At 37.5% G+C, this 16,304-nt stretch overlaps 1 protein-coding gene across 1 annotated transcript in view; it reads right to left on the reverse strand.

Annotated features, from left to right (window-relative positions):
• LOC133533686 (P protein-like) overlaps window positions 1–16,075 on the reverse strand; it is a 97,210-nt gene extending 81,135 nt beyond the window's left edge. The window contains exon 1 of the mRNA XM_061872713.1: window positions 14,617–16,075. Coding sequence (XP_061728697.1) covers window positions 14,617–15,059 — 443 coding nt within the window. The 5' untranslated portion in view covers window positions 15,060–16,075. The remainder of the gene's footprint in view (window positions 1–14,616) is intronic.
• Between the last annotated feature and the right edge of the window lie 229 nt (window positions 16,076–16,304).

Consider the following 16,304-nt stretch of genomic DNA (forward strand, 5'->3'; position numbering starts at 1 on the left):
TGGGACGGCCAAAAGCTTGTGACTTCGCGGTCGCAGGAGATTTTTGGGCACAAATGGGTCATAATTAGTTAGAATTAGCGAGCGAGATGTATACAAAATATTGTGAAGTTAGGGCTTGTAGAGTTAGAAGCTTGGCTCTACATGAGATTTGATAACCTTTTGGCAGTGCGAGCCTTATTGTTTCGCATTGGCAACATTTTGCATGAAAATGTTTTTGGTGGGATTTCTGTTTGTAAGTTGCTTATGACAATCTTCCATCCCCTAATTTAAAGGGTGGAGGGTGATTTACTAAAAATCCTAAAATATATATTCTATTATTTATAACAAGAAGTCCATATATCAATTTTCAGAACTCTAGCATCAAAGTTTGCGGAACTCTCATACAAATTTATATCCCCTAGTTTAGTGGTAGTAGGGGTTGGGGGGTAAAGTTCCAAGTTTTAGATTTTTATTGTTGTTTATGTACTAAAAGTAGCTTATGTACCAAATTTCAGCTTTCTAGGACTTCAGGAGCGACCATAGAATTTTGATGATCATCAGTGAGTGAGTGAGTCAGTGACGAAATCGAGTTTATTTAGATATCAATAAAATCTAAAGTATTAGAGCTATGCAATTGAAACTTTTTATGTTTAATAAGTTTACTATTGACATCATATTCCGAGAATTTTGTTTATATGGGATAATCAAAACCCAAGTTATGAGAGTTCAAATAACGACGAAATGCTTGTAAAAAAGGTAGGTGTGCCTTTGCGCTTCGCTTGACTCGTCTTGGCGGGGGCACTACCGTACCCCCAGACCTAGATTACAAGAAAAATCGGCAAAGGGCACGTCGGGCCATGCTCAGTGTACGGTTCCGTATTTAGCTTAAATTTCTAAAAGGATTTACGGTAAAAGAAAGGGAAACAAATTAAACTTATGTCAAATTTCGTACGAAATTTAGGATTTTACGGACTGCCTCGGCCTCGCCTAGCAAGTGTGATAAAAAAGAGATTACAGCCTTAGGTCGAAATTTAGGATTTTCGGATCTACGTTTTTTTTATATACCACGACGGTGGCAAATAAGCATACGGCCCGCCTGATGGTAAGCAGTCACCGCAGCCTATGGACGCCTGCAACTTCAGAGATGTTACATGCGCGTTGCCGACCCTTTAAAAACCTGTACACTCCTTTTTTGAAAACCTCGGTAGGGAGCTCATACGTGTAATAACACTTACATATTGATTAAATACTTACATATTCGTAACCAACAAAGATAACATATCACCTACTTCATTCATCGTTCATGACAATCGTGATATGTATGAATGTACAGATTTATATTTAATGAGAACATACATTTCCTCATAATAACACAAACACTATCTAAAACAGATTTGGGGACATTCCATTAACTCTAAAGAGTAAAATAAACACTCATAATACACAGATTATAAGCTAACATTCCCAATACACACTCTTAATCCGATTATCTAGCAACCGCCAACATTTACATTAAGTAATGAATAACCTAAGAAATCATAACACTTCTTTTTTTACTTTTGGCGCGAAACGGTCACAGACAAGTTTTATTTTTAATTTTTCTTTTTAAAACGCGTGCGATCGCGTCGGCGCGCGGATGGTTACTGCTTGTTTTTATTGTGATTTTTATCGGCATTGGCGTTATCAAGTGTAACATAAAATGACTGTTTATACGTTAAAACACAAACGTCGTATGTTTTATTATGTTTGTATGGGAAATATGCGTTTCGTTACGTAGTTTCATGATTGGAGAGGTCGCGGGATGAAAAAGTGCAGCGATTTACTTCCTATGACGAAAAATAAATATTTGAAGTGAACGTTAGTGATTATGCAAATGTTATTTGCAGTAAGTGCATAGAAATAGGTACATAATGTAAGTATATTTAGATCGGGCAGCCATTTATGCATATTATCCACATGTTATTTACAATAAGTGCATAGAAATATGTACTTTAATATAAATATATTTTAGACCTGGCAATGATTTATGCATATTAGGCACAAATAATATACGGAAGCACAGATCATATAATACTAACTAAACAATAACTAGACAAGTAGTCATATTGTTAATTAGGAATATTAGGATATTGGTTAATTTGATGTTAGGTTAGTATTATAGGGACCGTGCGCGTTGGAGGGTCTGCCATCTTGTGGTCTGAATCGGAACCATAAACAGGCACATTTACACGTCAAGTGTTTTCTTGTGCATAGTAGGTTCTGCCATCTTGTGGGTTACATCGGAACAAAAAACATCACATTTACGCCTCGCGCCAAAAATCTGACATCTCCTGTGCTGCCTCCTATAGTTAATGCACGCTCCCTATATTGCACATTTATTTATTATTTATTTTATATTATGTTATTTCATTTCTTTAAGTTGTTTAAGTTACATTTAAATCACTTGGCTCGAACACTGGTTCGTTCGGGCCAAGTTTGCTCGTTTTCTAAGAGCTGATTTTCACTACGCCAAGTTGTTAAATGTTCAGTGATTTTCTATCGGTCTAGGCGACTAACTTATCCAGACGGCTGCAACCTGTACATATATGTTTAGGTACCTTGAATTATTCGTAAACGCTTCATAATCCGTTGTCTGTGTATTCTATATCTTAAACATACCTAGATAACTCTTATCAGAGGGACTAATTATGATTGTTTTATATTATTATGTGTGTTAAGAATCCACGATAAACACATACGTATACAATACACGTATCTTTATTGAATTCTGTTAACAGGAAACTAAATGGCATACTGGGTTAATGTGATTATTGGGAGGGACAAATAAGGTAAGACCCAATACCTACTAGGTTAAGTTTCCTGTAGATATATATTTATTCATAAGACTAACATAGATTTTTAAGAAGCTACTGACCAATTTCTATGGATTATGGTCCGAAATAAACAATTTTTATTTATTTATTTATTATTTATTGACAATTTTCATATATGTATATATTTTTTATAAAAAGAAATTAAATGTTGTATGTAGTTGTAAGAAGCGCTGGTGGCCTAGCGGTAAGGGCGTGTGACCTGCAATCCGGAGGTCGCGGGTTCAAACCCCGGCTCATACATACCAATGAGTTTTTTGGAACTTATGTATGAAATATCATTTGATATTTACCAGTCGCTTTTCGGTGAAGGAAAACATCGTGAGAAAACCGGACTAATCAACAAGGCCTAGTTTACCATCTGGGTTGGAAGGTCAGATGGCAGTCGCTTTCGTAAAAACTAGTGCCCAGGCTCCCATGAGCCGTGGCAAAATAAATAAATAAATATTATAGGACATTATTACACAAATTGACTAAGTCCCACAGTAAGCTCAATAAGGCTTGTGTTGAGGGTACTTAGACAACGATATATATAATATATAAATATTTATAAATACTTAAATACATAGAAAACACCCATGACTCAGGAACACATATCCATGCTCATCACACGAATAAATGCCCTTACCAGGATTTGAACCCGGGACCATCAGCTTCGTAGGCAGGGTCACTACCCACTAGGCCAAACCGGTCGTCAAAAACCAAAAAATGCCGGGACAACGCGAGGTAGAAGATATAGCGTAACACTAATATATATGTAAACAACTAAGGCAAGTGTATACGCTCGTGAGGGCCTTATAAGATAAAAATAAATTATTGATTAATCCGTAAATATCCGTGCTCATCACACGAATACATACCCTTATCAGGATTTACTAGTCACAAGCAATGGCCTGTGCTGTGCACACCGGATGCGTGTGCGTAGACATTCACGTGCGCGTTGTAATCTACAGATCCTTATGACAGATGGCACACCGCTTGCGTGACGTGTGCGTGGGCTCCAACATTTTAACGCACGCGCACATGCACGTCTGCGCACACGCACCCGGTGTGATCTGGCCTTAAGACTCATTACTGTTTTAAGTAGGTCAAATGCGATGAATACACAAACATAATCCATAAATCAATAATAGATAACGATTTCTACAGTTCATTGTCAAGAGTAAGGACTTTAAACACAAAATTGTTGCACTAAGAGACATTAAGTATAGATAGTCTAGCAAACCATTTTGTCAGTATAAAAATCGGCCAAGAGCATGTTGGGCCATGCTCAATGTAGGGCAAAGAAAATTCGAAATAGAGGTGTAAGATTGTCAAAGAAAACTTTGCAGCGACGTACATTTACTGCCATCTTTCGGCACATAATTAAAACTTTTAGAACGCCATTTGACTTTGACCCTTATTCTTTCATAGATATGTGTTCAATTTCTTAAATACCTAAATATCGGCTTTTAAGGTGCGACCAGACCGCAGCTTAAAAAACGGTCACGATACGGAATCGCAGTGACGCGTCGTATGCGTACCGTTTTTGACGCATGCTCCCCACACCGCTGCTTAAAAAACGGTGACGGTACGGAATCGCAGTGACGTGCTTCACGTGAATCTTTTTTGTTCGCAAAACAGTTGCGTCTTTTACGTCACCGGTGTGGTGTCTGCCATAAGATCTCCGTGTAATATTTTTTGCGATTTTTACGCAGATCAATTTACGGTGCGTCAGCGTATTTTAAGCAGCGGTGTGGGGAGCATGCGTCAAAAACGGTACGCATACGAGGCGTCACTGCGATTCCGTATCGTGACCGTTTTTTAAGCTGCGGTCTGGTCGTACCTTTAGCTTATAAAACAAACGAAATCGAACAAAAATAAGTTTTGTATGAAAAACAGTGGTATCTGAAGGTTACATTAATAGTATTGTATGAAAAACAGTGGTATCTGAAGGTTACATTAATAGTATTGTATGCAACAGTTGTATAAGAAGGGTCAAAAAAGGCGAGTGGCGTGAGTTACAATGTGAGCCGGAGCCGAAGGCGTAGGCGAACATTGTAAAGGAATACGCCACGAGCATTTTTTGACCTACTTATACAACGTTGCATACAATATTTTTCCTACGAGTCAACAAAAATAAATCTTAATTTAGGTAAACAAAGCAAAAGAATATAGCCAAGACGCGCGAGCATACCTTGTTACGCGCCCGGCCCGCCCCGGGCCGCGGCCGGCCGGTCGGCGACACCTCCTCGTAACTCATGAGGCCCTGGTACTTGCTACTTGCTAAATTAAATTTTTGGACAGTTTTTTCTCAATTTTGGCCACCGTAGCCTACGGAGACTAACAAGCAACGCTAAGCGGTCTTCGTAGTCTATGGGTGTTGCTATATTACGGGTGTCACATGCGTGTTTCTGACTTATGAAGTAATTATTTTTACTATGCAACCAAATGAATATTTTGTAAGTTGGCAGCAATGCACTTAGTTTAAAACTGTATTCGTTTTGGTTTTGTTAGGTTGGTAGCCATTAATCGCAGTAACGTTATAGCGATTAAAAGCACAAGAGCTTTTATGAGGAATAGACAATATAGACTTTTCTTGAAACCTTTTATGTATGTTCTTATATTCGTGTAATGAATGCATAAATGACAGATAACAGTAGAGGAGTAGGAAAACTAATTAATAAACTAGTTATTAGCTAATCCATTAGCCCGCATGTCATATCAATGTGGTTCAGTGAAGGAGACGGACTGAAAATTAGCGCTGCGCAGTCAATTTGTAATGCAATGGCTGACGCAGCGTATGCTGAGCCCCTTCCTTTTGCCGCGCATGCCAATTTTTTAAGTTAAACATTGTATTCTGTGACCTATCTGTTTTTTTATTGTGTGGCATTAAATGGTTTCTTATTCTTATGCTTAGCTTAAAAGCTATCAGTGGCGGATCGTTCAAAGAACTCGATTCCCACCGGCTTGTCTAAACTTCAGCCCGTTGAGTACTTTCACGATCGGTCCATGGAGAAAAGGAAAGCAAAATTAGCTCCGGGTTCCCTACGAATGTTTGTGACGCGCCGCCACTGAAAGCTATATAAAATTAATACAGGCATCCTCATTGCATGTGCAACGTTTCATTTCAACCCAAAACGTAGTTTTAAAATGAAAACGAACCCCCGTTTATATGAGAAGGTGAAATTCGGCCGAGCTTGCTGCGAACTCTTAAATTAGGTGCAGAATTTTATGTAACTTAATAAGACTAAAGCCTGCGATTTTCTTGTGAGCAAACTTACTAGAAAAATGTTTGCGGCAATCATATAATAAGTAATAGTATTTCATGTTAAAAGGATGTGGCGAGTCAGGGCGTAGCCAGCCAGTGAACTAGGGGGACATCGCCGGAGGCCTGGGGAGGCGATGGGGCAGCTGCCCCCTAATGTACCTGCCTACGCCTATGGGGGCCGCATACATTCATGTCATCATCATCACAGGCCTTTGCGTCTATTGCAGATGATTTAAGCATTGTTGTTTAGACAACGGGTTTGGTGACTGTGAAGGTTTAAGAGAGGTATGGGCAATGTGAATGTCATCTCGCCTTGTGTGGTAGGGCACAGCACAGCAGATGTCATTCCAGATCTAGAGCAGAGCCCAACTGGGGAAGTACCTCCACCATACAGAAAACCGCAGCCAAATAACACTTGACCCTACTCATAGTGTTGTATTCCTGCCGGTGAGTAAGGTTGCCAGAGCTCAACGAGGGGGGTGGGGTTAGGGTCGGCAACGCGCATGTAACTCCTCTGGAGTTGCAGGTGTACATAGGCTACGGAGACTGCTTACCATCAGGCAGGCCGTATGCTTGCTTGCCACCGACGTAGTATAAAAAAAAAGGCCGATGCATGAGAGGCACGACCTCCCACATTTTTGGCAGAGAAACCTCATGCCACGTGAGGTTCCAGTCTCGATTGGCTTTCTGCGACACCTGATATCGAATGTATTAAACCAGGCTTAGTCGCATAGCCTTCTCCCCTCCACAACACGCTTGCGCCATCCATCACGGTCTTCAGCTAAATTTTCCCAGTCATGGTGGTCGATTTCAAATGCTGACAATGTCTCGCTTAACAGAGTCTTGAAAGCGCAGCATCGGCCTTCCAACGTTCCTTTTAGCATATGCAACTGCACCAAATAAGACACGACGAGGTATTCTAGAGGGTTCCATCCGGTGCACATGCCCCAACCACCGCAAGCGTCTCTGTTTGAGAAGAGCGGCAAGACTGAGCAGCTGCGTTTTTCCAAGAACCCTTTGATTTGTCACTTTGTCCTGCCAAGTTATGCCTAAAATGTTGCGTAGACAGCGCATGTGAAAAGTGTTGAGCCGTCGCTCCTGTTTTGCATACGTCGTCCAGGTTTCTGCTCCGTACAAGAGTATACTTGGAACGCAAGTCTGGTATACTATCATCTTGGTTCTAACAGTGAGATGTTTGTTACACCACACCCTTGAACGTAGCCTCCCGAACATGGTCGCTGCTTTGCCAGTACGAATATCGATCTCTGCATCAAGCGAGAGATTGTTTGACACAGATGATTTGACCCAAACCAAAGATTATTTGAAATAGAGGTGGATTGTCAAAAAAAACTTTGTGGCCACAGTAAAGTCACTGCCATTTTTCGATGGTAGAAACTTTAATGATTAAATTCTTCGATCCTTATCCTTTCACTGATATGTGTTAAGTTTGTTAAATATTAAAAAGTGGCGCCATCTAATAGATCAAAGGCCAAAGGTATGGCGGCATCGTTTCGAACTATGGCGCCATAACCTTTGGGTTATGTCCGGTAACTACTACTATGACGGATGCGTAACTACGGAACACTACACTGAGCATCACCAGACATGCACTTGGCCGATTAATTTGAGCTCTAGTCAGTAGCGTTATTGTTTCTTGTATGGTCACGTCTGAAAATATTGATACGAAAAAAGTGTCCAAAATATGTATACACGACTGTATTGCCCATATTTTGGCACATATTTCGTACAAATATTATCAGACGTGTCTGTACAATAAAACAACATCATAAATCGATCGTAGTTTCTATTATAAGTAGCTACTTATCATAAAAACGTTTATAGATCGTAAACGGTTTAATTATAAATACATATGCGAAGAATGACGTTTACTAACAAACAAACACATACGGTGCATATATCCTTGAGCATTGATACCTACACTAAGGAGCAAAACTGTCCAATAGTAGCATATTAGTAGAATATGGAGAGGTTGATGTCGATCAAGGGGAGGAGCACATATGATTAATACATAACCAGTAATCGGAACTATGGGAGTAAAACTTTAACAAAACTTGTTAACAGGGCCGGATTTAGGGGAGGGCAACCGGGGCTACTGCCCCGGGCCTCCACAAAAGAGGGCCCCCCCCACAATAGAGAATTCGGTAAATTTACCATTTTATTTGGAAAAAATTTGGGGCCAGGGGGCCTCCACTCCTTTATTGCCCGAGGCCTCCAGACCTCTAAATCCGGCATTGCTTGTTAAGCGGACATAAAATAGTGCATACAGCCCTAAAAATATTCATGTCCATAGGGATAGGAATAGTATAGTACTTACAGCCATAAAAATATTTACATTCATAGATGTTCGAATATTTTTAAGGCTATAAGCACTCTTTTTACGTCCGCTTGATAAGTTTTGTTAAAGTTTTACTCCCATTGAAATTTCCTACAAATCGGCCTAACATATGATGTACTTGGCATTTACGGTTATTTTGTTATTTCGAATGGAAAAGTAGAAAAAAAACACACTTTTATTTTTTCCAATATTTCTAATTCCTCCTATAAAAACTCCAAATAGGGAACCATACATAATTAAGAAATTTTGCCTCTCTAAAATGAGGTATCAACTGTTTAAATCGTGAACACAGTTTTCTAGTTATGGCAGAATAACAGTCGTCTTTAACATTGAACTAACAGACACTTTCTATGGCTATTTTTAATGGTACACTTTTGCACCGCACTATAAGTCACCTAAAAGTAACTTCCAAAATATGGCCCATTAAAACAATTTCATGATGATTTTATAGTGGCATAACTTCTTAATTATATATGGTTCCCTATTTGGAGTTTCCATAGGAAATAAAAATATTGGAAAAAATAGAGACGCCTCCTGTCCACACTGTGGTAAGGAGGAGACTAACTTTCACTTACTAGCAGAATATAATGTATTGGTATTGGTATTCGCGGGCTTGGTTTCCGCAACTAGACGTCGCAATTCGCGCCTATTTTGCGTGATGGTGGGTTGACGGCACTACTCCTGCCAACCCAACTCTACCAGGAAGCCTAGCAGACCCTTGATGTTGCCGACGACTTCTGGGAGAGACCCCGGGGAACCGAGGTATTGTGCCCAGTATTCTGCCACCCCTGGGCATTCAAGAATGATAATACATTAAAAGAGACCGAACTAAAGGATGTCGAACTTAAAGATGTCCTTCTGTACCCCTAGTGTAAATTTAGTCGATAGCGAAACGTGACGTACGCGTTTGCGTTAAGTCTCATTTTGTATGGGTTTTTGAACAGCGCGCCAAGCGGGACGTTTTGGAAAGCCAAAAATCTCATACAAAATGACACTTAACGCAAACGCGTACGTCACGTTTCGCTGTTGAAAATATTTACACTAGGGGTACTGTTCTGTAGGGAAACGATTTTACGCAAAACTCTGCGTAAGGGGCGTCTCTAGCACATACTGAGTGAAGTTTCGTTATTTGTCTATCACTCCAGGACATTCGAGCGATAAAAAGGCAGATTGCATCAATATCATAGCGAAAACTTCTCTAAAAACTGTTTAAGGCATAATACGTGCGGGGTGTTTATTTAGTTACCTGCAATAATTTACGGGCTGTATTTAGGTCATATTGAGCTACTTTTACTATGGGACTAATCTGGAAATCGCGAAAAAAATGTACTCTCCCATAGAAAATGTCACGGTCAGACAGCTAAAATGTACGAAACAGCCAACTTTTTTCGCTATTTCAGGTTTGGTCCCATAGTACAATTTTATTATTATATCCTTTATTTATCTTTTTCTCTCAGATTAGGCTTTTTACAATATGTATATAAAAGTAAAATATAAAAACACTTACAAAACAATACAAAAGATATAAACACATTATAAAAAACCTAACCTAGTGTGCCGCCAGCAGCGGGGCAGGGCCCAAGCTGCCGGTAGTCAGGGCCGCAGAGAGAGGAACCGGCGGACTATCCGCGCCGTGTCCAAGATCACCGCCTTCTGCATCTGACCCTTGATCCAACCACCTAGCGAGAGTCTCTCAAGGTGTTGGTCGAGACTCTTCTATCTTATTATTATTATTATTTATTATTATTTTATTTGATACACTAGCAGCTCTTGGAGCTGATGCGTGTATATCGCAGCACTTGTGTTTATTTAGCACCTTTTTTTTTCTTTTTCTTTTTTTGCTCAGTATAACGTATATATTCATCCTGTAAATTATTGCGGGTGACTAAATAAACATTCTGTATGTATAAGTCGTGTTTCGGAGGTTCCGGGGCACAGTGCCGAATCCGACACAAGAGCAGCCGATTCCACGGATCCACACCGTTTTGTCGCCTAAATAGTAAGTAAGTAAGTAAATATTCTTTATTGCACCAACAATTATACACTTTACATACATGTAAAACGACAAATGAATTTTAAAGGAAAATAGATCCAGGTAACAACAGGCGGTCTTATCGCTAAAAAGCGATCGCTTCCAGACAACCTTTAGGTAGCATGAAATTTAGAACTCATACAAAAGTCAGTGTTTATTTTTATTTTATAATTTTTTTATGTGTTACCAATGAAGCCGTTCTAAAACGAGTGAAGGAAAAGAGAAGCTTAATGAGCATTGTTAAAAATAGAAGGGGAAAAATGATCGGCCACCTGCTACGACACGACCACTTCATCAGATACATTATAGAGGGGAAAATTATTGGAAGGAGAGGAGAAGACAAAGAAAAAGTTATATGAACCAAGTAAAGGAGCATGTAGGAGCCGTGTCGTACCAGGACACTAAAGGGCTGGCATCGGATCGACCAAGGTGGAGACAACTTCATCAAGCTGCACCGACAAGAGCCCTGCTCTTAAATAAAAGAAGAAGATGTTAGTCTATAAGGTGTTTGTAATATGGGCCTTGTTGCCTGAATCAAATTTTTAAATAAAATATATAAATAAGTTAGTAGAATATGTGATAGTGCTGCTCTCTGACGACCAGACATAGAAGTGTTTGTGGCAAAATAAAGTGATTGACAAAAGAAAATATCGAAATGTCTGTTATCAATGTTACCTTGACGTTACAGATATTTTTTTTAATATTGTATAAGAATATAGCTACCGCGGAATACAAAACACGTTCGATATCTTCTTTGATAGTTTTCTATTATTTTTGGCACTATAATATAGTTTACGTTAATTATTAAGTACTAACTATTTGTCATAGAAAAAGTATGTACTGATTTGTAATTGATTTGCAGTCTTGAAATTTCTCGGTAATTTACAGCAAGTAGAAGATCTTTTATTTATTAATTTATGACTGACTTATCGATAACAGATTTATCGATGTTTAATTTTCTCAAACACTCGTTTGTGCCAAGCCGCATATCTATAATGTGGGCAAGCCGCCGGGACAGTAACCTGCAGCTCCAACTCCAGGGAATTGCGTTTGAGATGCATTGGCAACATAGTTTCACAAACGTGTCAATAATTAAGAAAGATTACCTCATCACGGAAACGTAATAAATTTTAATTGGATAGACGAACAAAAACAGCAAGTTAAAATAAACAACAAAATGGAAAAAGGATAGAAAGTTTCAAATTTTTGGTTTGCCTAAGAATGTAATACAATTCTTAATTACATCTAATTTCTCACTTAATCATCTAAACATGCCAACTACGACAAATAATTAGTTTAATATAATGTGATTGATAATTTTAATTTAATTTATTTGATAATTTTAATGTAATTTAATTGAAAATTTTGATTTAATGTAATGAATAATGTTAATTTAATGTAAATATTTTGATTGTTTGTTGTTTTGTGTGTTATGGATATTGTCCGAAATAAATGCTTTTTATTTTATTTATTTAAAGCATGGTATATTTAATAATCCCAATACCATCACAGTTTCGGACCCGGGTACGTCCTTAAACTACGTCCAAAAGAGAGGTAAGGGCATTGTGAATGTCATCTCGCTTTGTGTGGTAGGGCACAGCCAGTGGATGTAATTCCAGATCTAGAGCAGAGCACAACTGGAGATACTTCCTCTTTTTTGGAGGTACTCCTCAGACCTCAACCTTACAGAAAACCGCAGCCAAATAACACTAGACCCTACTCATAGTGTTGTGTTCCTGCCGGTAAGTAGGCTGAGCAGGCTGAATGCAAGCAAGGAGCGATCAACAGCCCGCCTGTTTCTACATCTACCTATATCTTTACCGGACATTTGGGAGGCGTGCGCGGATCCAACACGTAGAAGCCCTTTTGACACTTTAATTTATTGTAATGGGCGGATGCTGCCCTTGCCCGTGTCATGGGACGCACGCAGAGGCAGCACCCGCCAGGGTGTAAGGACTCACTAAGGACTATTGAGAGTTGATGGAATCTTAAATCCCTGGGTGAAAGCGATTGACTAAATGCTGGGCTATGGGATATAAAACCGGTCGCCTGTTTAGTAAAATGGTTTACACTTTTATTTCTGGCAGACGGTGACTCGCCTAATTATGTAGAAAAGGAGGTAACATGTTTTTTTTGCCACTGCACCCACCTTGACACATTTCAGATTTGCCCTATGGTTGACTGGTAACGTGTACTATGCGTCGTTGAAGAGTACCATTCTGATCATCATCAGCAGTTCCACTTCATCAAATGTCACTTTTTTAAATGTAAATGCTTGATTTGTTCAAGAAAATACAAAAATCACTATATGTATGCCTTTCATATTTGAAGAGTTCACTGGATTCCTCATGGACCCCATCGTCAGGACTCGAACCTGACAAAAATTTGCCTTGAAAATTTAATTTACTTAACAAACACAGCGAAGAGGAGAAATCGCCAAACGTGTACTATGCGTCGTTGAAGAGTTCCATTCTGATCATGATCAGCAGTTCCACTTCATCAAATGTCACTTTTTTAAATGTTAATGGTTGATTTGTTACAGAAAATACAAAAATCACTATATGTATGCCTTTCAAATTTGAAGAGTTCCCTCGATTCCTCATGGATCCCATCATCAGAACTGAGTTTTGACAAAAACGGGACCAATCTGTATATACAGGGCGGAAAAATCGAATGCCACATGGATGGCAACTACCTTAAATATTGTAAATAGCACATTTTGTGTAAGGGAGACTTTCCTTTGTTTTTAAAAACAATAAATACTGCATTTAAGGATTTATGAAAAATCGCTTGCCTCAGTCGGGACTCGAACCCGTCAAATAATGTAAAAGCACTTGCAAGTCACAATTTCAATTTATCTACGTAAAATAGTAGCTCTAATATTTGAAAATGGAATAAACACAATTCGAAAAAAAAGAAAAGAATGCGTTCAACAAGTCGGGCATTATTTGTTTAAAATTAAAAAGATTGCACTTAAAAAACAAAAACGGTTCGTTAAAATGTTCCATTTTTAAAAATTTATCTATCCTAGCTACTATGATGACTAGAGAATAATTGATGCAATTTTCCTATCAAAGGAAGTAGGTAGGTTACTAAAGTGGCATTAGTAATCGCAACTAAAGTGATAAGTAAACATAAGTGTAGCTCATCATTATCATGTCATTTAAACGTCTTTATTTTCCTTGTATTCCAAGGATTACGTCTTAATTCACGTGACGGGTGAAATCAAATTTCAAAGGTAATTGTTAATTTTCATGGCCTTCCGTTATTCTGATTGTATTTGTTATTTAGAGAAAAATGAACCTTATCAGTAACCCTTTCAATCTGCATCATAAAATACAGCACATTATTTTTTGTCACATTTGACCGGTTCGAGTCCCGACTGAGGCAAGCGATTTTTCATAAATCCTTAAATGCAGTATTTATTGTTTTTAAAAACAAAGGAAAGTCTCCCTTACACAAAATGTGCTATTTACAATATTTAAGGTAGTTGCCATCCATGTGGCATTCGATTTTTCCGCCCTGTATATATACATACTTACAAAAAAATAATTTTCAAAATCGGTTCAGAAATGACGGAGTTATGGAGTAACAAACATTTAAAAAAAAAACATACAACCAAATTGATAACCTCCTCTTTTGAAATCTTGAAGTCGGTTGAAACTACCTTGAATTATTGAACACAGCTGGAAAATATTTAGTAAAATATATTTTATTTTGGTTTGTAAATTTTTACTTTAAGGCATAATACTTTTATTGTTTGTTGTTTTTATTACTTGTTGTTAGTTTAATAAATAAAGAAGTACCTTATATTAAAATCAAGTCATAAAATGATACTATACTTAAAAAAATGTGAAGTTAACAATTGATATTTATTGTTATTTGTTGTTTAATTTGCCAGTACCATAATAAATTACCACTTTAAAAACAATCCACTTAGTATGTAAATTATCCATAACGCACGCTTCACGGTTAACGATTATTTATGTAACAAGCGATTGAATAAAAAATAAATTCATTTTAAACTGTATAATGTCAGTATTATTCGATGTTTTGTCTATAGTTTTCAGTTTCTTGAAATAAAAATTAAATTACACTGTTTAAGTGAAAAAACTTAAAAATCACTCACATGCTTTCGTTTTCCAGATTGTATTCTCGAAACGATCGTCTGTTCCACACTTTTTTCTTAGTTTTCTTACGTAAACTTATAAAAACACCAGAAAACTTCTTCAATTTTCTTAAGTTACCATCGTCTATTTCAAAATAATTTTCATCACTCCCATTATCATTAAAACTTCTTACATTTTCTGCATTTATATTACTACTTTCTGCGCTGTAATTGTCGTCATTGACGGTCCGTTTATTATTGACGTTTTCCTCAATTTGTAACTTTTCTTCATCATCAAGGATTTTATCATTTAGTTTATCGTTATTATCACTTATATTCTCAAGTTCAGCATTATTTTCATCCACACAATCAGCTATATTGTTGTTATAGTTAATATTAATGTTGTCATCTTCTTGAATTTCCAATGCTTCATTTACTATTCCAGTCTCCCTGTTGGCCATCATTGTGTAAGTTTACCTGTTGAAAATATTAAAATAAATCAATAAACTGAATAGTTCAATGCTTAATTGAATTTCTGCGTGTTTGACTAGCTTCCTTTCCACAATCCGCCACCGGAGCGGCAACTGACGCTTACGAAGCTTCATGATACATTTTCCTTAACCACTTAACACGTTATTGGCCAGGACGTAATGACTGAAGCAAATGATTCATATAAATTTGAATACGAATAAAACAATAAGACCGCATGTCTTTGTCTGTTTGTAATCTTTTATTACAAGTATTTAAGTATTTAAATTTCCCTGTTCGTGTTACATGCCTACACAAGGTAGGGGAAAGCGAATTTTTCAGCAATCGAGTTGTGAGGGCTTGGAACAAACTCCCAGAAGATTTGGTTTCAGCACAAAATGTGAACCAGATTCAAAATAAATTAGACAAGCATATTATATCTACTACTCCTTCATGATAACTATCTTTATGAATACTGGATACAGGTCATATCAGTTGTCATTACTCTGAAAGAAATGTTTGCATAACTGTAACAAAATTTTGGTTACTGTTTACACAAAAATTGGGACTTGCGAACTATGTGTTATATGTTACAAAACCGTGTTTGGCTATCAGTGTTCAGGTACTGGGTATACACTACAAAATAAGTTTGTAAATTTATGCAAAGTTTATTTTCTTATAACCGTAGTTTAGTTATTTAGTAAAGTTACAAAACCAGTTCGGCTATCTATTTTTTTCAGTGTACCGCCTGCTTGCTTATTAAATAAAAATATAAAAAAATTAAGAAACTGTATATTGCGCGGCAAAAATCAAAACGTTAGCCGTAAACCGCAACGGAAGGTTACAGTTTGCAGTTCAATTAGTAATGGTTAATTTTCAATATTTTCAATTCTAATTAACGTTTGGCCTACACTGGTATTCATCACACAAATAAATGCCCTTACCGGGATTCGAACCCAGGACCATCGGCTTCATAGCACACTAGTCACTACCCACTAGGCCAGACTGGTCATCAAAATTTAATTTCCATAAACGTATTTTCCCATACCGTTAACGTTATGGAATAAAAAAAAAACACGATGTATAGTCTTATATAATTTTGACCCCGCTACTTTAGTATTATACATATGAGGAGTATCTTCACAAAGGGCTTATTTTTGTACGGTTTCCATACAAAAATAAGTTATTTTGAAAATACACGTATGAAATATTAGCCAAAAAACGATGAATGGTATGTGCTT

This window comes from Cydia pomonella, unplaced genomic scaffold, assembly GCF_033807575.1.
Source record: "Cydia pomonella isolate Wapato2018A unplaced genomic scaffold, ilCydPomo1 PGA_scaffold_199, whole genome shotgun sequence".
In the NCBI taxonomy this organism is placed as follows: Eukaryota; Metazoa; Arthropoda; class Insecta; order Lepidoptera; family Tortricidae; genus Cydia; species Cydia pomonella.